Source organism: Erythrolamprus reginae, chromosome 6 (genome assembly GCF_031021105.1).
Source record: "Erythrolamprus reginae isolate rEryReg1 chromosome 6, rEryReg1.hap1, whole genome shotgun sequence".
Taxonomy (NCBI): Eukaryota; Metazoa; Chordata; class Lepidosauria; order Squamata; family Dipsadidae; genus Erythrolamprus; species Erythrolamprus reginae.
In genome coordinates, this window is record NC_091955.1 from 57,569,336 (window position 1) to 57,595,397 (window position 26,062).

The following is a 26,062-nucleotide window of genomic DNA, read 5'->3' on the forward strand; positions in this document are numbered from 1 at the left end:
TACAAATATTTTTTCAAGGTACCGTAATTAATTTTTAACAATTTAATAAAAAAATATTTTTCTTTGCAGCAAATTAACATTTTTTTCTACTTTCTGAAAATCAATTTTCTGGATGGCGATGTGCAGAAGGGCTTTTTGCACTAACATTCTTTACAAATAGGGAATATTATTATTTAATTTTTAAAAGTTGATACCTGAACATCACGTGACCGCTCGTAAGCCTGATATGCTACTTTTTCTTCAATACTGGCCAGTTCTTGTTTCAAATAGGCTGTTTCATGTTGATGGAGATCAGTTAAATCACTTAGCTGGTCTTCTAAGCGTTCATATCTTCATACGAATTACAACAAAAAGATTTATTAAAGTTACTTTTGGTGTAACTTATGTATCATTTTAAAATTCATAATAACCAGACTTTTCATGAAATGAGAATAAATTGTCTTATATGGCAGCTAGATATTTTAGACTTTTTAAAAATCAAATTGCTGATTATTTTAATTTATATAGCCACCCATTTCAAATGCATCTCTGGGTAACTTAAAACAATTTAAAACATTACAAAAGTACAAAGTACAATCTTAAAAGAAAACCATATAAAATAATATGACACAATCCACAGCGAAGATATAGAAAACACTCAAAACAATCGCTGTATAGGCTCTATAGCACATCTAGATCACCAGGCCTGGGGGCAATGTCACATCTTTAAGCTTTATAAAGGCCAGTGGAGTCGAGCCAATATGATCTCCCAGTGGGATGATATGACAAAGGGTGAGTGAGCTCCATGAAAATAAGGGCTCTCTTCCTGGGTTCTACCAGGTAACGTTCTCTAACAAATAGGACCTGAAGCATATCTCGCCTACCACTTCTAATGTTATGGGTAGATGTAAGCAGAGAAGGCAGTCCTTCAAATAACCTGATCCCATCCCAAGGACTTCATAGATTATCACCGATATATTTAACTGAAACCAGAAACATAATGGCAGCCAATCACCAATAGAGCAGCCGTGTACAATTGCAATATAATAACATATAATTGTATACCTGAATCTTTCCTCTTGCAAGGTCTGAGAAATAAAGCCATGATCTCTTTTGAACTGTACTTTTAAATTCTGAATATCTTCTGATAACTGGGATTGTGCTTCCTTTATTTCCCTCAGTTCTTCCAAGAACATGGAAAGTTTTCCATGGTTGTCCAAAGAATTTGCCCCAACTTGACCAAAGGATTGGTTTCCATTGCTGTCTATGGATCCTGATGTTCCACTTGAGCATTCATCGTCACTGGTGTATTTTGGCTTGGCTACTATGGTGGCACTTCCACCATATGCTCTAGAAGTTGTTTCTGGTCTGAAGTCATCTAAGCTACTCTTCAAGTGAGCAATGTTGTCAGCACTACCGAACTTATTCCGAATCAGATTTGCAAACTCCCTGGATTTGTTGAAAACAAACACTGGAGGTGTCAACGAAACTCCCGGAACTCCTGTTTTGCAGCTTTCATTGGCCTGACTGGTAGCACGAGCTTTTCCTTGTCCATCTTTTAAAGAGTGTTGGATTTCCTTTAGACTGTCTTTGGAAGTATCTCTGGTGCTTTTAGAGGAACTGTTCTGTTCTATTTCTTTTAGCTTTCTGTGATATTGTTCCAATTTTTTTTGCAGCTGGGCTATGGAATGGGCAGACTTCTGATTCTTCTTTTCAAAGACTTGTTTAATTCTTCCAGCTTGCTGTTTGTCTGCACTGTTCACCAGCTTCAAGTATTCGGCCACATTCCCATCCCGAGCTGTTTGTTCTATTTTTATTTGCTCAGTAACTTTCAGGATTTTTTGTCTTAGACTATCTGCACTGAGTTTTACTTTGTGAAATTCAAAGATACCATCAGCTACATCAAAATTCAGATTAGTGTCTGAACCTCCCCGGCGAATATTAAGAGGTAAACTGAGTGTATTCACATCATGTCTTTCCACCTAAGAAAAGAATAAATACAAAAAATAGTAAGGATTTGTGTGTGTGAAGTTTTATATATACAGTCGCAGAACTGTATATATGTATTTATATATGTATTTATGTATTTTAATAAAATCACAGAACAAGAAAAGATTCTACATAGCTCAGACAATTAAAACCACAAAAACAATAAAATACAGTTGATAATAATAAAATAACCTAATTAAAACTGAATTAAAGCCATAAAACATCATCACTAGGAAAGCACAAATCATGTGTTTATCCATCTAGCAGGCTCCGTATTTGCTATAAAGTTTATTTCAAATACTTACATTTTACTGCTTACAAAACGAATAAACAAAGCATTAAATATTTCTTAATGTACAGTAAAATTAAAGCAGTAGTTGGAAGTAGTCACTCACCAGGCTATTTTATGGTATAAACATTTTTCCCCCAGAAGGCTTTGAAATTGCAAGAATTAAATGTATCAATCCAATTGGACTATAGAATAGATTTAACCAGTCAATAAAAATATTTATCCAGAGTCTGGATTCAACTTTATCAACTCCTGATTCCTACTGGAACATTGTTTTAGAGCACACTGGAAAACCTGGAAAATGTTTCTTAAATGTTTGGTTTGGACTCTCTTCAGGACAGACAGACATATTATACATTTCAAGACAAGCCTTGCAGACTTCCACCCTGCATCATCAATAAGTATTCTGAATACAGTGGTACCTCGAGATACGAGTTTAATTCGTTCTGGACCTGCGCTCTTAAGTCGAGCAGCTCTTATCTCGAACGACTTTTCCCCATAGGAATTAATGTAAATAATTTTAATTGGTTCCAGCCCTCAAAAAACTCACAAAGTTAGTCTAAATTAAGTAAAAAGACATTGCAAGAATAAATGTAACTTTACTTATTAATAAGATGATAAGCTGAGAGCTTTCCTTCCCTTCCTCTTTTTACCCAAAACAATCAACATGGCAAACTTTTATTTTTATTCATTAAACTGTAGTTATTTATTCAACTTCACTGCCACCCAATCCTGTAGAGGGAGGAAAGAAGGGAGGAAGGAAAAGGAAAGCAAGAAATGGAGGGAGGAAAGGAAGGAAGGAAAGAAAGAAAGGAAGGAAGAAAGAAAGGAAGAAAGAAAGGGTGAAGGGACAGGAACAGAGGAAGGAAGCAAGGAAACTTATGAAAGGGGAGAGTAACTTCACTGCCACCCAATCCTGTAGAGGGAGGAAAGAAGGGAGGAAGGAAAAGGAAAGCAAGAAATAGAGGAAGGGAAGGTAAAAGAGAGAAAGAAAATGAGCAAGAAAGAAAGCAAGCAAGAGAGAAAGAAAGAAAATGAAAGAGAAATAAAAATAGAGAGGGAGAATGAAAGAAATGGAAGGAGGGAAGGAAGGAGAGAAAGAAAGAAAGAAAGAGAAAGAAAGAAAGAAAGAGAAAGAAAGAAAGAAAGAAAGAGAAAGAAAAAAGAATGAAAGAGCAAGAGAGCAAGAGAGAAAAAGAAAGAGAGAGAAAGAAAGAAAGAAAGGCAACTTCAAAGAAAGGCTCACTGAGCATCTCTCACTCTCTCTCTCTCTTTCTATCCCTCTCTCTTTCTCTCCCCCCTCTCCCCCCCTTTCCCTCTCTTTCTCTCTCTCCCTCTCTCTTTCTCTCCCCCCTCTCCCCCCTTTCCCTCTCCCCCCCCAGGCCGGCAGCGATGTTTTAAAACAGCCGCGCCGTTTGCGAGCTAACTCCTGAGGTGCGGAAGTTCGCCTTTGGCGTTTGGGCCACTCGGAATGTGAAATTCAAAACAGCGTTCGGATCCCCCCACCCCCAGCAGAAGCCAAGGACCCCCAGAGTGGGGCGGCAGGGGAGGTGACTGCCTCTCCACTCACCAAGTGCCGGGATACGAGCCGAGAAGAGCCGGGCTGGCTTACTTTCCTTCCTTCCCGCGCTGATGCAGAGCCACTCGAACAAAGCGCCACGCCCCCCTGACGCTTTTGGCGGCAAAAGAGCCCAGCGTCGCTTCGGAAGCCGCCGAAAGCATCAGAGGGGCGCGACGCTTTGTTCGAGTGGCTCTGCATCAGCGCGGGAAGGAAGGAAAGTAAGCCAGCCCGGCTCTTCTCGCCTCGTATCGCGGAGAGGGGCGGCATACAAATCCAAGTAATAAATAAAATAAAATAAAAAAATGTCTCTCCTCTCCCAGCTCTTATCTCGAGTAGCTCTTAAGTCGAGCAGCTCTTATGTCGGGGTTCCACTGTATTTGCAGAGCATCAACTTGGGAAGGCTGAACTATTTTATGATTCAGGTGTTGTGCCACTTCAGCCAGCTGTGAACTATTGCATAACTCTTGGTTAACAAAACAATGTGTTAGCACAATGTGTGAATTTAACCATTATATGTGTTATATTGCAATGTTAAACTCAAAAGTATGATGTACTCTCATAAAGTTCAGAAAAATGTGAAGAATCAAAGATACATATTAAACAGAAATACTTGGTGCAAAAAAATAGCCTTGATTTAAATTTGATCATACACACACTCTTCTAAGATTTTTAGCATAAAATATCTGATGAGAAAACCAAGAAACATCTATGACTCATCTCCTAAAGAAATGGAAACATCTTGAGTTAGTGTAAACTTAGAGTAATATTATATCCTACATGATTTCTGTTTCTACAGAATATAATCAAAAGTAGTATCAAGGGCAAGTTGCATAAGCTTCAGATCTGGCTGCAGTATTATTTTCATGGTGTAAAAATGTTTATAAATATTACGCATAATCATATGCAATGCGTACCCTGATTCTCTTGTGATTTGAGTAACATGAAATCTCTCTTTTCCACAAAGGTGAATGATTTCCCTATGATGTGCTTGTTTCTAGTGAAACAAGCAAAGTACATTCTTGTTGGATAAAACAAACATTAAATCCAATTACTTATGTTTCAAGCACAATTTACAGCAGGGGATAATAATAATAATAATAATAATAATAATAATAATAATAATAATAATAATAATAATAAAAACAACCGAGCTGCAACGACTCTGGCATAAGCCAGTGAAAGTGGTCCAAGTGGTACTTGGCATGCTGGGCGCAGTGCCAAAGGATCTCAGTGGACATTTGAAAACCATTGGAATTGACAAAATCTCCATCCGTCAATTGCAAAAGGCCGCTTTACTGGGATCGGCAAACATAATTCGCTGCTACATCACACAGTCCTAGGTGCTTGGGAAGCGCCCGACTAGTGATGAAATACGAAATCCAGCATAGTGACCTCGTTTGCTGTGTTGTATTGACATAATAATAATAATAATAATAATAATAATAATAATAATAATAATAATAATAATTTATTAGATTTGTATGCCACCCCTCTCCAAGGACTCAGAGCAGCTGGACCATAGCCCATTACCAGGCCATGGCATATTCAGAATAAGGTCATGTGAGTGGTTCACATGCCAGCCTGTTGTTTGTGCGAACTGAGGTGCATCCTTGCACACCAGCCTTCTACTCACACAAGGGCTGCATATGGGCTCACACTGACTCACTACTCATGCAGCTCAGTTCCCCTGTCCCTTACAGTTCAGCCACCAAGATTGTGGACTGCTACCGGCCTGGCTGCAGTGGGGTAGAGGGGAACTGGGTCACATGCAAGTGCCTGTCAGCTCACCGCTGTGCTCACACGTTGAAGTCAGCCACTTGCATAACCAATGCCAAATATGCCATGGCCCAGTGGTGGTCTGTGGCCTGGGGGTGGGGACCCTGATATGATATAAAAATATGATCTCATTATTTAAAAACAAGTATGTAACTACCGGTAAATTAAAAATATAAAACATATTGCAGCATAAGAAGCAGCTCACAATAAAAGCAAAATCATATTCAAAAGGGAAAAAATGATTACAAAAAATATTGGATTTGTGTTCTAAACATTTGAAAGAACAAAATATTAAACTCACATCAAATACTGTGATGTAGCTACTCATTTCACAGAGCTCTGTTAATTTTAGGTAATAATCATGGAAATACCATAAGTAGATGTCTATCAGTATACATTTCCCCATATCTACCTTATGTACACTTGGCCTCTATTCTTTTACCTTCTCTCTTCTGTTATTGTTTAATATACTGATTATTATGGTTTGAATGGTCTGTTTAATATCATAATTTGCTTTAGAAATGTCCAATCAGAAGTAACTAAAAGGCTATGAAATAAACTCTTAAAACAAAATGAAGCTGATTTGCCAAAAAAAAGAGCACCCCAAAACATTGTATTATAATCTATTGAAAAACATATTGCTCAAAAGAAATGCTAAAATACATTTACTTTTATGAGTCATAAACTTACATTTATTCTAATTCATTTGACTGTTTAGCATAATATACTAAACCCAGTTGCAAGCCAAAAATTTTATTAGGAAGGAAAATGCTCAAGAATGTTTGACAATATGTGTCTGATTAATGCTGTTCTTTTAAATGTGGAATGAAGACAAGCACCAGTTTATTACATTCAGAATAAAACATCATTTCATTGAGATTAAAGTCAAATTACTTAAGATTCAATTATTTCCCCTTGCTCAATGTTTATCTACTAGCTACTTAGTGACATCATATGATATAAAAATGGTCTTTCTTGGATAGTAACTTGTATCCTCTTTGTTTCCTTTTCTTCTTAAAAAATGGAATTAGCAAAAACAGTTTAAAACTTTCTCTTCATAGGTTAATCCCAGTTATAAAAATAATTACACGTGTAGCTGCACAGTGAAACAAAATACAAAAGAATGAAATGCTTCAAATGCCATTATTTGATCCTAAATTCATCAAAGCATAAAAACATGCACAAGCAATATACAAATTAGTCACTTCTTTATTATTAGCACTCTCCCTGGCATTTCTAGTACTTAAATAAAAATCATCCTCGAAAGGTAAATTTAGAGTATACAAGAGAATAAAGGAATATGTTACAAAATGAAGTAATTAAAATGTGCCCAGTATGTGCATTAATTAGAGGACATCAGCACAAAGACTAAATCTTAAATTTCATTCTACATTCTCTTCTGTTAAGATCTAATATCCAAGTAGTGTTCACTAAATTTTAAAACAAATATAACCAAAATGTATTATTTTATATTTACTAACTGCAGCAAAACAATTTCCCTAAAGTAAACACTACAATATATGCACAGCAAACACGATACTTATATTGAGTATCCTGAGCTGCAGCGTCTCATTTTAATATGCTGGAGCTCAACAAAAATAAGCACAATCTTTTTCAATGGTAATGCTAGCTGTGATGAGATGCATTTTTAGAGAACTGCAAAGGAAAGCAACACATACAATTTGTGTCCCCATTCAACTGTGAACTAATTAGATAGAATAAGAAACAGCTCCAGATGTGGTCTAATAGGCTCATCAGCACAGTCTCTAGCTAATATGTTTGCTACTTACAAAATAAATAAGGCATTTGAGAAATGTCTTTAAACATTATGTTGGCTATGGTCATGATGTTCTACAGCTTGACAAAATACCGTAGGTGCTCTTATTGTTCTACCCATTTGACATTTCGGAGCTCGTATATGCCTCTGAGATTCTTTTCTATTGCAGGATATATGTGCTTGCATTGCTAGAATGCTACAGGAATTCTTGCCTGGCAGTTGCCATTAGGATAATGTACTAGTAACAAGATATTAGTTTTTAATTCCAATTCCTTATTTTTTATGAAAGAGAAACTTACATTCATGGCAGACATAAATTAAGCAGAAAAGCAACTCTCTTAGTATATACTTGACACCAATATATGTTCATAGAATTTTAAAAACTGTTTTTGAAATGATAGACTTAAAATCTCAGGCTTAGTATTCCAGGGAGCGATATATTAAAATACACATTAAATATGCAACTCCAACCCAGGAACAATCATATTGTAATCTAACTCATCACCTGTCACTGATAACTTACATAGGAACCAGCTGGAAGACTACAATGGCATCCATTATTAGCCTAGTGAGAAAAATAAATATACAATGTAGTTTTCTTTGTTGCTTTTGTGAAAGTTTCAGTAAACAGTAACATAGAAACATAGAAACATAGAAGACTGACAGCAGGAAAAGACCTCATGATCCATCTAGTCTGCCCTTATACTATTTTCTGTATTTTATCTTAGGATGGATATATGTTTATCCCAGGCATGTTTAAATTCAGTTACTGTGGATTTACCAACCACGTCTGCTGGAAGTTTGTTCCAAGGATCTACTACTCTTTCAGTAAAATAATATTTTCTCACGTTGCTTTTGATCTTTCCCCCAACTAACTTCAAATTGTGTCCCCTTATTCTTGTGTTCACTTTCCTATTAAAAACACTTCCCTCCTGGACCTTATTTAACCCTTTAACATATTTAAATGTTTCGATCATGTCCCCCCTTTTCCTTCTGTCCTCCAGACTATATAGATTGAGTTCATTAAGTCTTTCCTGATACGGTTTATGCTTATGATATGTTTTATGCTTAAAATATAAAAAATATCATATAAGCATCACTGGATACAATTCATAAGATTTTCTTTTATTTATAAACAGAAATTTAGAGACAATGCATAGTTTTATGATCAAATTATAAAGCAAGGAGCAATCGGCTAATTCATCCAGTTTCATAATCCGAGAATAAATTTGGATCCAGGCCAATGGGTTTTCTATTTACCTGCTGTTTCAGATTTCCTTTAGGAATGTCTCTCCCTTGTTTGTTTTTTTCTGACTACTTCAACTTTCTACCATATCTTAGTGTCCACATATATACATATGTGTATGCACATGCTCAGCATCATTGTCCAAAATAGGAGGGCGACAGAAGAAGAAATAGTCATGGCTGTGAGATTTTCTGGGACCATAAGGATAGACAGGGGTACAGCACAATGGGAATGCTGAATCAGTGGAAAATAATCAGAAAGATATGGTGCAGCAAATGTTTTAGCTTCAGTGTATTTGTCTACACAAACCAACATCTAGTAGGCCATGAAAATGAAGTTCCAGTGAAATAAAAAAGCTCAGACTTTATATTAATTGAAATCTACTACATGGTAATTCAGCTGCCAGCAGATGGTGCTGCTTCTTTAATTATCTCTTTATAGAGCAGAACATCAAACCAATCTAAAAAGGTATCCACAGGACTCTCAAATATAGCTTATGAGTAAATTGATGTAGTTGGGGACAGTTGTATACCTTGCTTAATAGTTTTCCCATTTCCAATAATACAGCACCTTCTGTCTTTCTCTCAAAATCAAAAAAACTACATTATGGCATGATGTTATGCTGCAGTAGAGCAGTTTGGAGAAGGACATAAGCAGATGACTATCTACCAATTTAGTGGGCAGAAGTGAATTTTAACAACTGCTTCCTGTAATACATTTAAGAACTAGTTTTTTAAAAACGAGTGTTCCACGCAAGAAATGATGCCACGCTACTGATACTCAGCTATAATTGGATTGCAATACCAGTACTTTTTCCACATGGAGAATTTCCACTTCATTCTTGAAGGAATTAACATAATATTTCACTAACCCAAAACTGTATTATCGTTAACTAAAACTCTACCATCCCATTTGCAATATTATCGTGTGAACACAAATTGAAAATCAACTTCATTTTTTAAAAGGTACTCCTAGTTCTGCTTTTAGATTACCCCATTATTCTAATTCTCAAAAGTTGTTGCTATGACGCAAAATGCCTAGTTAATGTCACAGGAAGCCAACAAATGTTAAACTTTCCAATTGACTGAGATTTCCACATGCAGTTTCATGAGGTGTTTACTAGGGCACTAAGAGAGCACTTGCAAAACATCCCGCAGAGAACGTCTCTTCCTCAAAAATAATATGACTATTGGCGTTTAATTGAATAAGATCATACAGAAATGTTATGAAAATGTATATAGAGTCTTCGGAAAGGGGCGGCATACAAATCTAATTAATAATAATAATAATAATAATAATAATAATTATTATTATTATTATTATTATTATTATTATTATTATTAGTTTAATCTATCACATTGAGTCCCATAGTATCTGCCTAATCGGTTTGAGCAGGTTTGCCACATTCCAGGTTCTATTGATTAAAGAATGCAACCTATCCAGGTCTGGAAATAGGTCTTCTCTGTAGCAGCATCTACTCTAGTAATGAAATTGCCCTCAAGACCCTGCAAATTCTTTTTAATTCTAAATTGAAAATGCTGCATAGTCCTACCGTAATTTATGAGCAAGATATGTTAGTATATAGATAGCTTCTTTTTACCTCTATGGAAATCTGTAGAAGCCTGGTAAAAAATGAAAGCCTTTTCTGTAGGTTTCATTACAACTGTTCCCTTCAGAGGTTTGGGCACTGCAGATCTCATAATCCTCAATTTTGATTATACGTTAAGATTTCTTAAAGGGACAACTCACTATACCAACTATATTGAAGGTATCAGACAGAAACAGGCTGCTAAAGTGGAAAGAGCTATTTCAAATACATGACTGTCTTTCTTTAAATAGATATTCCTTTGCGTACTACATAATGTACAGTCATATAATAACAGGCTAGGAGGGCACTACTGCGACATTAATATATTTTTATCTATTGGAAATATGCTCATTTTATTATTGTTATGCAATCTATCATTCTAAGGCAGTGATGGTGAACCTTTTTTTCCTTGGGTGCCGAAAGAGTGTGGGTGTGCGCTATTTCGCATGCACAAGTGCCCACACCCATAATTCAATGCCTGGGGAAGGGAGAACAGCTTCCCCTGCCCCCTGGAGGCTCTCTGGAAGACAAAAATGCCCTCCCAGATCCTCCGTGCGAGCCAAAAATCAGCTGGCAGCACACATACACACGTTGGAGCTGAGCTAGGGCAACAGCATGCGTGCCAACAGATATGGCTCCACGTGCCAGCTGTGGCACCCATGCCATAGGTTCGCTATCACTGTTCTAAGGTATGATTAAATAAAATAGAGTTTTACAGCTTTGGAACAACCTTAACGTATTGTCTTTTGTTCATCTACATTGCCTTTTAAAAAGAATATCACACTCCAGAAATTATAAATGAAGGAAAATAATGATATAGGTTCATAATAAAATAAATTACGCTATATAAATTTAACAAAAAGATTTTCAAGTTCACTGTAACAATGTCATGAAATATGTATCTGAAACATTTTAATCAATGAACAAAAAAGTTTGTGTGTATAAAATACTTTGAGATACTTCAATAATTTCAGAGTAATGTAGATACAGAGAGATTAAATATGTTTTGTTTTATACTGACTTATAACTGTGATACAATTATCTTCAGATATACAATTTCCTACTGAAGAACAATATGTACTTCCTTGTTCCTATATAACAATGATGTTTTCAGATCCAACATCCAATGATGCAATAAATGAACTTAAGGACTTTTTAGTACAAATTTTATAGACACAATTCTAAAGACTCTTTAGAAAGCTTCCTGATACGCTGAACATTATCCTGGACACTTGTTCTTTAATTAGTATGACAAAACGATTTCACAGGATTGTTGTAAGGAACAGACTCCTTATATGCTACCAGACTCATATCTATCAATGGTCCTTGTCCACCATCCTCGAGTGAGCACCAAACAATGCCAGGAAAAAAAATTGCTATGCCCATGCCAATCCTTATCTTATTTCTGTTTTTTATTTTGAGTCAGTGTTTTATTTTTTCTTCTGGTTTTCTGCCATCCTTTTTTGGCATATCACCAACAGGCAAGGAAAACACCATCAATTAGGGTACTGCAGAGGAATGGTCTGATTTGACTTTAGGATGCTTCTCTAAATTGGTAGGTTTGCCTTTCCCCTCACACCCTATTGGAGCATTTTGCAAGTTAAAATAATATAAAATAAATATATTGGAACATACAAGGACATAAATTGGCACTAGGAGGCCAACCTGAGATGACCATACAACTAATAGATTGCGAGGGGGAGGAGAAATAATTGAAACTAACTTGCTGCAGATAACCACTTTCTTACTTCAAGGAGATTGGGAAAGGTAGTGATTAAAACTGGTGAACAAAAGTGTTCACCAGTTCTGCATTTTTTTTGGTTATTTATTCACAGACTAGGACAATATATGACAACATGACAGAAAATTATTATCAGATCATTAACTGTGCCATGCTTAAATCACCAATGTGCCTACTGTTCCTGTCCTACTGTCCCCCATTTGTTTGTATCCATTTCCTTACTCATAATCATGTTTATACTTATGTCTGTTATCTATACTGTACATGCTTGACAAAATAAATAAATGAAAAGATTGCAATACAAGAGGAAGACAAGTAGTTTGTTAAGTACACCTGAACTGTGATAATAGTGAGTCACTAGTACAATACCATCTGAAGGTACGGTTTCTTTCCCTTATAAAAAGAACCATATTTTCAAAGCTGTATGAGAAAAATTGACCAAATATTAATTATGGAAAAATAATAGATCCACTAACTTCTGAATCCAAAGTTCTATCGCAACTTTGTAAATAAGAGCTGAGGTGGCGCAGCAGGTAGAGCAGGTAGAGTGCAGTACTGCCGGCCACTAAAGCTGACTGTAGATCTGTAGGTCAGCGGTTCAAATCTCATCACCGGCTCAAGGTTGAGTCAGCCTTCCATCCTTCCGAGGTGGGTAAAATGAGGACCCGGATTGTGGGGGCAATATGCTGGCTCTGTTAAAAAGTTCTATTGCTAACATGTTGTAAGTCGCCCTTAGTCTAAGGAGAAGGGCGGCATAAAAATCGAATGAATGAATGAATGAATGAATGAATGAATGAATGAATGAATGAATAACCAAAATGGTTGAGGGTCACAAAGTCTCAACTTTTCCATTAAATAAGACACCACTCTAGCCCAATCATGCTCATATGTTTTGCTTCGCCTTCTGTCAGACCTGATACCATGAATAATTTGTTCTTCACTCTCCAAAATAGCATGTTCTTCACTGACATATTGTTTTAGAACTTCAGCATGATCAATGGCTAAGAACTGTGGGAACTTAAATTCAACATGTCTGATGGCATCAAATGCTCCATTTACAAACTGCTCATACACAGATGACATAGAATGAAAGCTATTAGCAAGAGGACAATAATTTTTCCTCTCTTTCCGTACTAAGGCAACAATTCTTTGATTGTTTTAAAACATTCAATACTGTTTTCCACCTGGAACAACCTGTTCAGCCCTTTGCTAGAAATTAGTGTTTTCAAAGTATACCCCTTGCTTTAATAGCAGTTATGCCAATCCATGCACAGCACCGATTTATTTTAAAAGGGCACAGAAGTTGCTTAGCTTTCCTGAGAGATTTGGCTTATTTGTCTTCCCCTTCCTCCCAGTTTCTAATTCATGAAAATGGAGATCTGCAAGCATTGTCACTTTTCCAGATAATTAAATGTAAAATTAGTCTCACATCATAAACTGCTGTTGTAAAATATATTCTCAATCCAGTAAAGAAAAATTGTGTCTGCGGAATGCACTGCAGCTTAACTGTAAACAAATTACGGTATCACATAATTATTAAACAGCCTGCAAGATTCTAAATTCCAAGGAAACATTCTTTCACCTTTTGGTTTACCCTTCTGGAAAAACTTGATCCTTACAATATTTTTAAGCTTAAATGTTACTGTATAGAATTTGAAGATATTCTAATTTAATAAAAGAATAATAGAAATTAGGCTTCGTTTGCTGAAAAATCGACATCATATTAAGTAAATATGACATGAAATCAAACCAGAGGTGGGTTTCAGCAGGCTCTGACTAATTTTGGAGAACCAGTAGCAGAAATGTTGAGTCTGCCAAGAACCTGCAGAGTCCCAGCTGATTGGGAGGAAATGGGGATTTTGCAATAACCTTCCCCTGAATAAGAATAACATTGATGAATGATAATGTTGTTTTTTCCTATTTGAAAGCAATTGCCAAAACTCCATCTTATGGTCTCTTTCACAATAGGATATATACATCTCATTTCTTTAGATAAAAAATAATCATTTGCTTGTATTGACTTATGTCTCCCAAATTCAAAAATCACACCCTACAAGTAAAACTTCTTCCATACTCTTTTGGAATCCTAGTTCTGGAAGTTTATGTTTGCCGAAGTATTTCTAAACTCTTTCTCCCCACCCCTCTGAAATAGGTTCTTAGAATGGCCTTACAGCTACTCAATAAAATGTAACTGCTACTATAAAAAGTTGGGTGGTTTGTTGTGCAATAAATATGAGCATTCAGCAGTTAGTGTTAAGCAATAACACTAGAACTCTACAAAGGTTTTTTTTTTTAAGATGATTTACTATGTGTGGAAATGCACACAAGTACATTTCCACACCTCTCTACCAATCATTAAATCAGTCATGTTATTTACAAGGCGTAAGTGCCTGCACTATAGTTATGGCTGTAAGATGTACACATCAAATTTTTCATCAGTGGACCATAGTCTTTCTGCCTACATCTTCCCAGATTACAGGATAAACTTTAGAAACAACATATACTTTAACAACTGGAAAATAAATGCACTATACTTGTATGTTTCCCCAGATTACGACATATTATTTTTAAGGCTTGGCTCATCTCTAATAAATAAGAAAATTTATCACCAATTGTGCTAAATGTACAAACCAGCTGCTATAAATAAGTACTGACTTATGAAAGCCAAACCAAACTATTAATAATGATTAAATGATTTTGCCTAACATCATTTTCCATATGGCAATCTAATATAATTAAATACTAATTATTTAACAGAACAGGTATCAAATTCCTCTCAGCTGAAACGCCACAACAGTTATAATTATCTCATCTCTAATCAAGCAGCCTTCTTTTCCACATCTGTCACAAAATTTAAATATTGTATCTAATTAATTGAAGAAATTGGTAACAAAAGTTTTGAGCTGAGCACAATTTCTTTTATAAAAATTAAACTTTTGATGAATTATTGCAAAGATAAGACAAGACCCTTTTATATTGTAATAACAAAGTGAGCTGTTAGTGCTGTCTTCCCCCAGAATTTTTTCAAAATTTAATTAATTCCTTATGGCCTTTATGGGACCATAATAGGGATCTGTTTTCCCTATTTCTTACATTCTAAAGAAGAATAGGAAATATGAGTTTTAAGGAACTTGAAGTTACCGTTCCACCAAAACCACAAGACTAACTGAACAAGGTTTTGCTCATTCTAAAGACCACTAAAAGGAAAACAAAAAGAGATATAGGAGCACATTAAACTTTTGATGGGAGCAAGTAGCACTGGCATAATGTCAATTGTAGTTTTTTTTCACCATGTAACCATGTTAACATTAAAGCAATGAGATCATTCTCTGCTAAGGGATTCTTACACTAAAATCCATGAGTACCATACCTATATCTACTCCATTGCACTTTATTGTAATCTGTTCCATGGGAAAAAATCATAACCCTTCTGACTATCACTGGATTATATTCCAAGTAATTTTTCAGTAAAAGGGTTCAGAATGCTCCTTTCATAGACAGATGTAGATCATATGTGGGTTTTTATTTTTTCATCTTCAGCCGTCAAAGTATGCTTCTCTTGATATTCTATTTTAATTTGAATTGTTTACATATTCTATTTGTGAAAGCAATGGAAAATTTAAAGGGTAACCACTAGCTATAATACTGTACTTTATTCCAATGCCAAATCCAAACTCTCAAAACTGTCATAAAATCGCCTATTTTTATTAGAAAAGGGGCAACTTTATATACTAAAATTATTTTAAATCACCTGACTACTGATCTTCTGAATAGTCACATTATATGTTTTTCAAAAGAAAAAGGTTAAAAGTTATGCATGTTTTGATTTGGAGAATGAGACTACTGTGAAAGTTAGCATGGTGAATGTATAAATGTATGCAGATCCAAATGCAGAACATTAGATTTCATAGATTAATGCATGCAATTTTTATTGCACTAACTGTCTTTTTATTTTAACGGAAAGACATGAGTGTGGAGCCTCCTGTGGTTAGGATGCTGGGCTGATGATCAGCAGGCTTGTATCCAAGACCCAATTGCTGCCACGTGGCAGGGTGAGCTCCCATCACTAGCTCCAGCTTCTGCTGACACAGCAGTTTGAAAGCAAGTGACCATGAGAAGATAGATGGGTACCACTTTAGTGGGTAGCTCAAGAAGATATGAAAAGAGCCTGGGCAAAGGTGTTATCACCAGCTAATTATCTCAATCCAGAAGCACTTCAGTTCTCTTGATACAAATGTAGTAGTAGTATAACAGAGAGACAAGGTATTACCCATTATAACTAAATTCCAAGTACAATCTTTGGAATTCGGAGGACAATTTCAAAGACTTGATCTCAATGTACTAACCCAGTTGTCTAACTAAAGTCTATCAAAGAGTTTAAACTAATTGGCTTTGAACCACATGCAAATCATAAATCATAGTTTGAAAAAAGCTGTAGTTTCCAATAATATAACAGTATAATTTAAATCTAGCAAATTATAATAGTTTTGCAATCGACCATAATATTTTGAGTAATATTGGTATTACCATTCTTTTATATACTGTATGTATTAAATACTGGGCCATCAGAAATTTGTAAAATTTTATTATAATCAGCCCTATGATTATATATGTAGCATGTAGCATGGCACAGAAGTTTAAAAATTAACCTCAGACTTGAAAAGTATGTGCCATAGCTGATGTAATATTCAACTTGAAATGTATGTACTATAGCTGATGTAATATTCAACTTGTTCAGATATTGGGGATTCAAAAGTCATATACAGTATTATCCTTTTACTAGCTTACAATGGCCTGACAAATAAACCTGGATTATACAAATAAAACTATATTTATTTTGAAAGCTAGTCTACTAGTCATTACTCTCATGAATACTATTTAAAAAACCCACTAAGTAAAATAATAGGATATGTGTAAAATATTATTTGGGCCTTTCAGAATCAGAAGACATTGTATGTATTACGATTTACATTTTGAAAGATCCAAAAATTTGTTTATTCGCATTGGGATAGCTATTATGTTATTTAATACTTCATTTGTTTATGTGACCTACCCATCTCACTGGAGTAATTCTGGATGGCTACCAATTTAATAAAAACCTTCCAAAGCAATTCAAACAATAATTAACCACAATACACTCAAAAATAAGTACAAAATATATTTCTCTCTCTTTCCAGATGGCTACCACATGCTACATACAGGTAACAACAAAAATATCACAACATCCCATGGACTCAGACTAACCTGCTAACCCACATGTCCAGGAACATAAGCAGCCCTTTTAAGTTTTTCTGACAAGGATCAGGGCCTCTTTAATTTCAGGATATAGCTTTTTTAATGATAATGCTGTGATGTGGAAAATCCATCTTTACAAATCTCAGAGGTAAACAAATACTTTGTCCAGGCGTCTTTCAGTTTCTCTATTCCCGTCACAATTAATTTGATGTAAATGGGAATTATTCCATATCATTCCTATTCCACTACACCATGTATGTCATCTTCCTCTACAATAACTGAGCAGATTCACTTATGGCTCAGCTATAATGCAAGAGGAACCACCCACAAACCATTTTTCAGCTGAAAATATTAAAGTCTAGGGCAGACAATTTCCTGATTGGATAGACTATTGAAGTTCAGTTCCTATGGCAATTATTCTAGCAGGAATGATGGCTTTACAGTTTTGTAAATAAAGTAAATATACAATTTTTTAATAATAAAATTTATTTACAAAATAAAATATTTTGTAAATAAAGAGCGCAAGGTTTGAATTGACAGGTTTCTGTCAAGGACCCATGGTAGCACAATATTGCAGGCTGACTCTGCCCATTGCCAGGAGTTCCTTTCTGACCATTTTAGGATTGACTCAATCTTCTGTCCTTCTGAGGTTGGTAAAATGAGGACCCTGGTTGTTGAGGCAGGGGCGAGAAACCACTCGGTGAATGCTGTAAAGCACTGTGGAGCGATATATAAGTTTAAGTGCTATTGCTACTCCCTCTGTTTTTCTCTTCGCCTCAGCATGGAACAAGCTCTGTGCATAGTAGCAAGTGTTCTTTTGTCCTTTCTCTCCTTTTTATGTATGTCCAGAAAGACTTTTTATTTACTTTATTTATTCCTCATATTTTTTATAAAACTGCTCATCACACAAAAATTATTCTGGGTAGTGTACAATAAAAACAACCATTATAACAGACAATTAAGTATTCCATGCTTAAGAAATCAAAATTATTAAGAAAAACTAAGAGATCATCTTCAATAGAACAAACATGTAGTCATTGCACCAGTTCTCTAGTTCCCTTGAGATCCCCAAGACACAGCCATACTTTGAGGCTGCAAGAGGCTGCCAAGGATGAGTTAATTTTATCTCAGGAGGAAGGATGTACAGGGTGGGCAGCATAACAAAAAAAGGTTTGCCTCTTCAGACTCACCAGATGTTATCTCCTTAACAGATGGAACATGCATCATACTTCTTATGCTGGACATGATGGGATGAGCATATATGATAGGATGGGCAGATATAACTTAATTTGCTGATGATGTTAAACTATTTAATACCTCCGATAATACTTCTACCCTTCAAAAGGACCTTGACCATGTAGCTGAATGGTCTAACGACTGGCAACTCCAAATCTCTACGAACAAATTCTCTGTCCTAAATATGGGTAAAAAGAATCCAAATACTAAATAGACACTTGGACAAACTGAACTCGCAGAAGACCCTCACTCAGTCAAATACCTTGGAGTACTCATTTCCAATGACCTAAGTGCCAGAACCCACTGCAACAGCATTGCCAAAAAAGTACTAACAGTCACAAACTTAATTCTATGCAGCTTCTTCTCTAGAAACACTGATCTACTAACCAGAGCATACAAAATATTTGTCAGACCAATTCTTGAATACAGCTCAGCCCTGTATTATTATTATTATTTATTATTTATTGGATTTGTATGCCGCCCCTCTCCACAGACTGTATGGAATCCACACTGCATAACAGGCATTAATACAATTGAAGGAGTCCAGAAATACTTCACAAGAAGAGTCTCCCATTCCTCCTCACGCAACAAATTACCTTACTCCTCCAGACTTCAATTATTATGTTTAGAAAATGTACAGCTACACCGCCTCCGAACTGATTTAACTGTTGTTCATAAAATCATACATCATAATGTACTCCTTGTTAGTGACTACTTCACCTTCAACAGCAACAACACAAGAGCACACAATAGATACAAATTAAATGTAAATCGCTCCAAACTAGACTGCAGAAAATATGATTTCAGCAATAGAGTGGTCAACGTCTGGAATTCACTACCAGACTCTGTTGTTTCTTCCCCCAATCGCAAAATCTTCAACCTTACATTATCTACAACTGTCCTCTCCCCTTTTCTAAGAGGTCTATAAGGGATGTGCGTAAGTGCATCTTTGTGCCTACGGTTCCTGTCCTAATGTCTTTTTATCTTTTCTATCTCTACTTTATACTTATGTTAAACATACTACAATACAATACTATATTTGTATGATAAATAGATAGATGGATAGACAGACAGACAGACAGACAGACAGATATGTGTTTGTATGTGTACATACACATACAGTTTATATGGTAGATAATGTATATTTTTGTGTGCCTGTGTGTAATATATATGTACACATATGACATGTATACATAGAATTAAATAGTATATTTTGGATGTTCGGTAACAGTAAATAGATAGGGAAATTGTATCTCTTCGAGGCAAGGAGAGGCCAGGCACCCTAACCCTTGACGTGAGTGACGTCAAGTTGGCCACCTTTAATCCAGTCACATGACCTTTAAACCACCCCAGGCTACATGATCATCAAGCCACTCCCACATGGTGACATGGCCAGCAAGCCACATCCCTAAAATAAGCCACACCCACAGTGTGGTAGTAAAAAAAATGCAGCCCTTAGGAAGAGATGATCCATCAAATAACCCATAGCTACAGAACTTGCCAAAACCTGGGACAGGGCCATGAATTTCAGTTTCAGGTGTATTTGTAAAGTGGCAGTATGAAACTATGCTTTGTGAGATGTTGTGTTCTAGTCACACATTAAGCATGAAAGAAGGCTAGGTGGTCTTAAGCCAGTCATTCTCCCTCAGGCAAACCCACTTCATCGGGTTGTTGTTATGGAAGAGGAGGGAAGAGAAGAAGTATCATTTATGTTTCCTGCTTTGAATTAATAGAGGTGAGATAAAAATCTAATAAATAAAGTAATAATTAATAAACAAGTTTAAAAGCAGAAATGAAAGCATATCAGCATTATGAACCTGGATGACAACCGTGGTATGACCTCATGATAAGTCTGGGAATCTAATCTTATTCTTATTTTTTGTGAAGAGAGAAAAAGTATCTGTTGAGGTAAGATTAAGAAGGTGGGCCAACAATCAAGCAATTATTGGCCAGCAAGAAAAGCAAAGATTAGCTAACAGAAGTGCTGCTTAACTCATTTTCTACAGACATGTAAACAAAGCAAGGATCACACCCATTTTCAGGTTCAATTCAAAAGAATCAATGCGGTATATACATTGCAAACTCAGGTCTGAAAACCAAAAGGATTGCCATTTGAAAATGCTTTGAATAAAAAATTAAGTTTACCATTACCTTCGGAGAGGGGTGGCATACAAATCTAATAAATTATTATTATTATTATTATTGTTGTTGTTATTATTATTATTATTATTATTATTATTTATGGCTTTATAAAAGCAAATGTTCTGTGTATCCGCAGAGTACAGTTCTAAAATAGAATTTTCCATTTTATTTTGGCTAAAAAGTAGATACATATATACCCAGACAAGCCAGTGTATTTTTTTGAAAGTGCCTTTCTCCTGACACCATAAAAGATACTGAGTGAGAAGTTATAATAAAACAGAAACCCTTCTTGTGAAAGTGGGAAACTCCCTGAACTATGCAAAATATCTAATGCAGCCAATTTCTATATAAATAGTAACTTTTATAGAGAACTAAGAAAGAAAGAGACAAGCATGCAGCAAAACAGTATAGCACTATGTAATATTTTTTTTTAATTGCATTATTTACAACTACTTAGCAATGCCAGCTCTGGCTTGGCCCCTATTTTCATATCGAACTAACTTTTTATTTTCACAACTATTTATTTTCATATCGAACTAACTTTTTATTTTCAACAACAATTTATTTTCAATTTTTCTCATACCTAAATCTAATGTTTTTTTCCAGATCAATTTAAGAATTGAAATGGCAGGGTTTTCCCCTTGCCCTTCCACACAAGAACTTAATTAAATTAGAAAAACATGGCTTAATCCTTCTTACAAATAAGGATCTGACTAATCTAATAATCCATAATAATACATTGAATTGAGAACTCTTAAAAGAGCTTTGGGCTCAGCACAAAGTTTAAGCCAGGAACGAATTGACACCTAAAGTAAGAGTAAAAAAGACAATGAAACAAAAGTAAACCCAGCTTTTTCAATTGCAGGACAGAACAAATATTCAGAGGGGCCCCAACCTTTTGGGCACCAGGGACCGGTTTTGTGAAGAATTTTTTTTTCCTGTGGACCGGAGAGGGTATGGAATTACAGTGATCCCTCGAGTTTCGCGATCTCGATCTTCGCGAAACGCTATATCGCGATTTTTAAAAAAATATTAATTTTTTAAAAAACCACTTCCGGGTTTGGCTTTGGGAGTCAGCTGGGAAGCGGCGCGGCTGTTTTAAAAGGTCGCAGCCGGCCTGGGGGGCTTCCCAGCACCCCCCTGAACCCCCAACCCGGGTTCGGGGGGGTGCTGGGAAGCCCCCCAGGCCGGCTGCAACCTTTTAAAACAGCTGCGCCGCTTCCCAGCTGAGTCCTGAAGCCAAACGCGGAAGTTCGGCAGCCGGACAAGCGGCGGCTGGACAAGCGGCGGGCGTGGCAGCAGCGAGGAGCCGAATATCGGGGTTTCCCCTTTGCGGCGCTGCCGAGCAGATCAGCTGCTGGGCGGCGGAAGGAACCTTCCCTGGGCCAGGTGCGGAAGTAAAAACACCATCTGCGCATGCGCGGCCATGGAAAAAAAGGGTGCGCATGCGCAGATGGTGTTTTTACTTCCGCACCACTATATTGCGAAAAATCGAGTATCGAGAGGGGTCTTGGAACGTAACCCTCGCTATATTCGAGGGATCACTGTATATGCTACCTGCATCCCACAGATGGGGCTGTTTGTTTGTTTGTTTGTTTGTGTGGCCCAGTTGCTGGCATGCCATAAACCAGTGCTAATCTACAGTCAGGGAGTTCAGAACCCCTGGACTAAGTGATTGTGTGCAATAGTTCTATAAACTACCAGTAATTACAGTTACAAGATCTAGTCTGCAAAAGTCTGGATGAACGTTATACATCAGCAAAGAATTCAAAGATTTCTGGGTCTCTCTGTTTCCGTCCAATTTCACACCTGGATCTGGTGTTTCAAATACTAAAGGATACCGAAGAATCAAAGAACCAAAAACCGTACTCAGGATGGGACCAAGTAGCTATAGCTAGAACCTTTGCTGTTTTTTCTCTTTCTTCTTTTGGTTATTTTAGTTTATTTTTTTTTACTTTTTATTTTTTAAAATAACATATTAGTTATCTTTCCCCCTCTTTTGTTTATATGTTAAAGACAATTTAAAATATTGAAGGGAGGAAATGTGTCCCCATTTGCCTAAATCAAGATTTCAACCTATATTTTAGGGGTGATATAGGGGTAACCCTATATTTTTAGAAAGATGACTTCCATCTTTCCACTGTGGAGAGTTAGCGAACACTTTTCTCTATCCAATGCATTTTTGAGTAATAAAATCTACTCTGCGTTTGTAACAGCTGAATGATTTTGGATCAGAATCCAAGAGAGTTTGAAAGCCTGGTTCTGCCATTTGTTCTGGGGCTCCTCTGGGGGTATGTCATGGATAATTCTTTACCTCCACCTTGTGCTCATCTAGCTCCCTTCCTTGCTATCTTTCTTAATTTTAATTGCATTTTAATTAACTTTTAATGTTAATATTTATTATTTTAATGTTGCATTTTGCTGCTTTTACTTGATCGTAAGCTCCCCTAGGATTGCCTTTTGGCAAGGTGGGTGACATATAAATTTAATAAATAAATAAAACAAAAATAAAATGTTTCTTTTTTTCCCTTTTAAACATTGTGACAAAATCACAATAAGCAGTGACATGTACAGTGGTACCTCTACATAAGAATGCCTCTACTTAAGAACTTTTCTATATAAGAACTGGGTGTTCAAGATTTTTTTGGCTCCATTTAAGAACCCGAGCCCGCAAAAATTTCCCAGGAAACTTGAGAGTGGCATGAAGGCCCGTCTAGTTTCCTGCCATTCCCCCTGGGTTTTTCTCTCTGGCGCAGTGTATGGGAGGCAACCTCACGCTGGGTGTATGGGAGGCGCGTGCTCCTCCTCACCGGCTCAGAGTCCCTTTTTTTTTTAAGGCTTAAAGTTTTGTATTTTTTTGATTCCCCTCACCTCACCTTCTTCCTTTTACAGTGTCTGTCCTCCTCCTCTTCTTCCTCCTCCTCCTCCCACCCAAATTCCGAGCTTTTATTTCTTTCCTAATGGGTTTGCATGCATTATTTGCTTTTACATTGATTGATTCCTATGGGAAAAATTGCTTCTATTTAAGAACGTTTCTACTTAAGAACCTGGTCACAGAACGAATTAAGTTCTCGGTATAAAAATTTTTTCTCTCCACCATGAAATAAAACAATATATGGTTATAAACACAACAACAATGCTTAAAATCAACCATATACAAACTTTTCTTTTCTCATTACTCGCTCCATGGAGGGTCTTATCTCTCTTCCCGTATAAAATTTTCTGTTAATTTTATACATTATTAGCAATTCTTAAAATTCTAAATTAAAATTTTTCCCTCACCGTCTTATTACTAAAGGTTACAACAATGTAAAGAATAATAAAATATCTTTTATCTAAATTTAATCTTATATCATATAGTTGATTAAAAATTCTCTCTATATATATGTATCTTTAGTAAAAGATATTCATATTCATAATATGTAACCTACATCGTAAAATAAAGTTCTGTATGTTTAAATCTAAACAATAAGTAAATTTTGTGTTATATCATTATATAGTGCTACCACCATTTCTCATCTTTGCGATCTGGCTTGCAAAGCTTGAATCAAATTGACTTGTTTCTATTTTTCCAAAATTAACCAATTACTAATACGAATTAAGTTCTTAAGCAGAGGTACCACTGTACTTAAATGCAGTAGCTCAGCACAACTGTTTCCATAATTTCTTCCAAAAGCAGAATCATAAATCAAAGCTGGATTCACTTATTGCATTAAATTATACCGTGCTCTGTTTATTTTTTTAAGCCTGAGGAGTCTGAAGTTTCCTTAATAAACCAGGTTAAAGGAAAGTTACCGCAAAATCATGCTGTTGTGGATTACAATATATAGGGATGGCGATGGATTCCCTTGGCTTTCTTTCCTCTCCTTCCCACCAAACATCACTAAATGGAATGAAAGCATCCACCAATCACTCTTGTGAAATAAGTATAGAAACAGCTCAGGAGACACAATTTCACAGAAGGTAAGACTGGTGAATTTAGTCATGGGAAAATTCCCTCTGTTATTGCATAAGTCTTTTTGCACAGATCAATTTAAAGAGAGGCTGGTAATTGATGCAGTTTAGCACTATTCTAGAATACAGCTAAGCCCACCTTCCAAAACAGTTGAAGCATGAGCAGAAAGGTTTGCAAATACAGTGTTCCCTCGATTTTCGCAGGTTCGAACTTCGGGAATAGCCTATACCACGGTTTTTCAAAAAATATTAATTAAAAAACACTTTGGGGGTTTTTTTATACCACGGTTTTTCCCGCCCGATGACATCATACGTCATCGCCAAACTAATAATTTTTGCAAATAAATAACAAAAAAATAATTATTGTTAATAAATAATTATGTTTATAAATATCAGGATCACTAAGTGTCTTATTCAATGGTGAGTACCAGTAATAATGGTGAGTAAATGGTTGTTAAGGGAATGGGAAATGGTAATTTAGGGGTTTAAAGTGTTAAGGGAAGGCTTGTGATACTGTCCATAGCCAAAAATGGTGTATTTACTTCCGCATCTCTACTTCGCGGAAATTCGACTTTCGCGGGCGGTCTTGGAACGCATCTCCCGCTAAAATCGAGGGAACACTGTACCTGTACTCTGGAACAACAGAAGAATCAGCTCTACCTCTTACTTCACTGTGTAAGTCACCCCCTGCCACTATCACCAATAGTCAGCTGCTGTGCAGGCTGATCCAGGTCTCTGAGGGCTCATCTTTCAAGACTTGTCTGGTTTGAGGTAGGATGGGGGGAGCCATGTTTGAAAGATCTGGATTCTCCTGCTGCTCAAAAAGAATGGCCCTGAGAGAATGGCTACAAATCAAAATGACAGGATGTACCCACATTAGCCTAAAATGGGTGGTAGTGTCAGGTATTTTTTCACAGGTATATTTTTCTCTTTTCTCAGGTATTTACTTGACTGCAATAAGAACTGGATGTAACGGACGCGCGGAAAGGGCAGTGAGGTCAGTCAAAGAGGCTCCAGGCCGTTTAAGGGGGTCTGACTGGCAGAATAAAGTCAATATGTACTTGCTAGCCCAACATTCCACCCCTTGTCCCATCACAAACAGAAGCCCTGCTGAGTCCCTCATGGGCCGGTGTATCCGCACGAGGTTAGACCATATGCACCCTACTTATGCCCCTGGTCCTGAAATCGACAACCCCAATCCTGCACGATTTTTCGCCCAAGGTGATCTTGTTTATGCACGGAATTATGGGGGAGGGGATCCATGTTGGGAACCGGATGGGAATTCTAAGATAACGGGACCTTCCTCTTACAGGGTCCAGTTAAATGATGGACGGTCTTGGCGGCGACGTGTGGATCAACTGCACCGCCAAATAGTTGATTCATCCACACCAGTTTGCCACACTCTTTGTTCAAACTCCGGAGGTTCCGCCGTTGCACCTACCATCTGACAGCCCGCAACCGGCAGTCCAGGAACCCAGACCTGTTTCACAGGACCCGCACCATAACTTGGGAATATCAGGGAATGATGATCCTCTTGGGGAACAATCCC

The 26,062-nt window shown here is 36.6% G+C and overlaps 1 protein-coding gene across 2 annotated transcripts in view; it reads right to left on the reverse strand.

Annotated features, from left to right (window-relative positions):
* Positions 1-26,062, reverse strand: part of TMCC3 (transmembrane and coiled-coil domain family 3) — a 73,004-nt gene that overhangs the window by 3,674 nt on the left and 43,268 nt on the right. For both annotated transcript variants that reach the window (XM_070755839.1, XM_070755840.1), the window contains exons 2-3: positions 1,045-1,961; positions 195-330 (exon numbers count right to left, since the gene is read on the reverse strand). In XM_070755839.1, the coding sequence (XP_070611940.1) occupies positions 195-330; positions 1,045-1,961 (1,053 nt within the window). The remainder of the gene's footprint in view (positions 1-194; positions 331-1,044; positions 1,962-26,062) is intronic.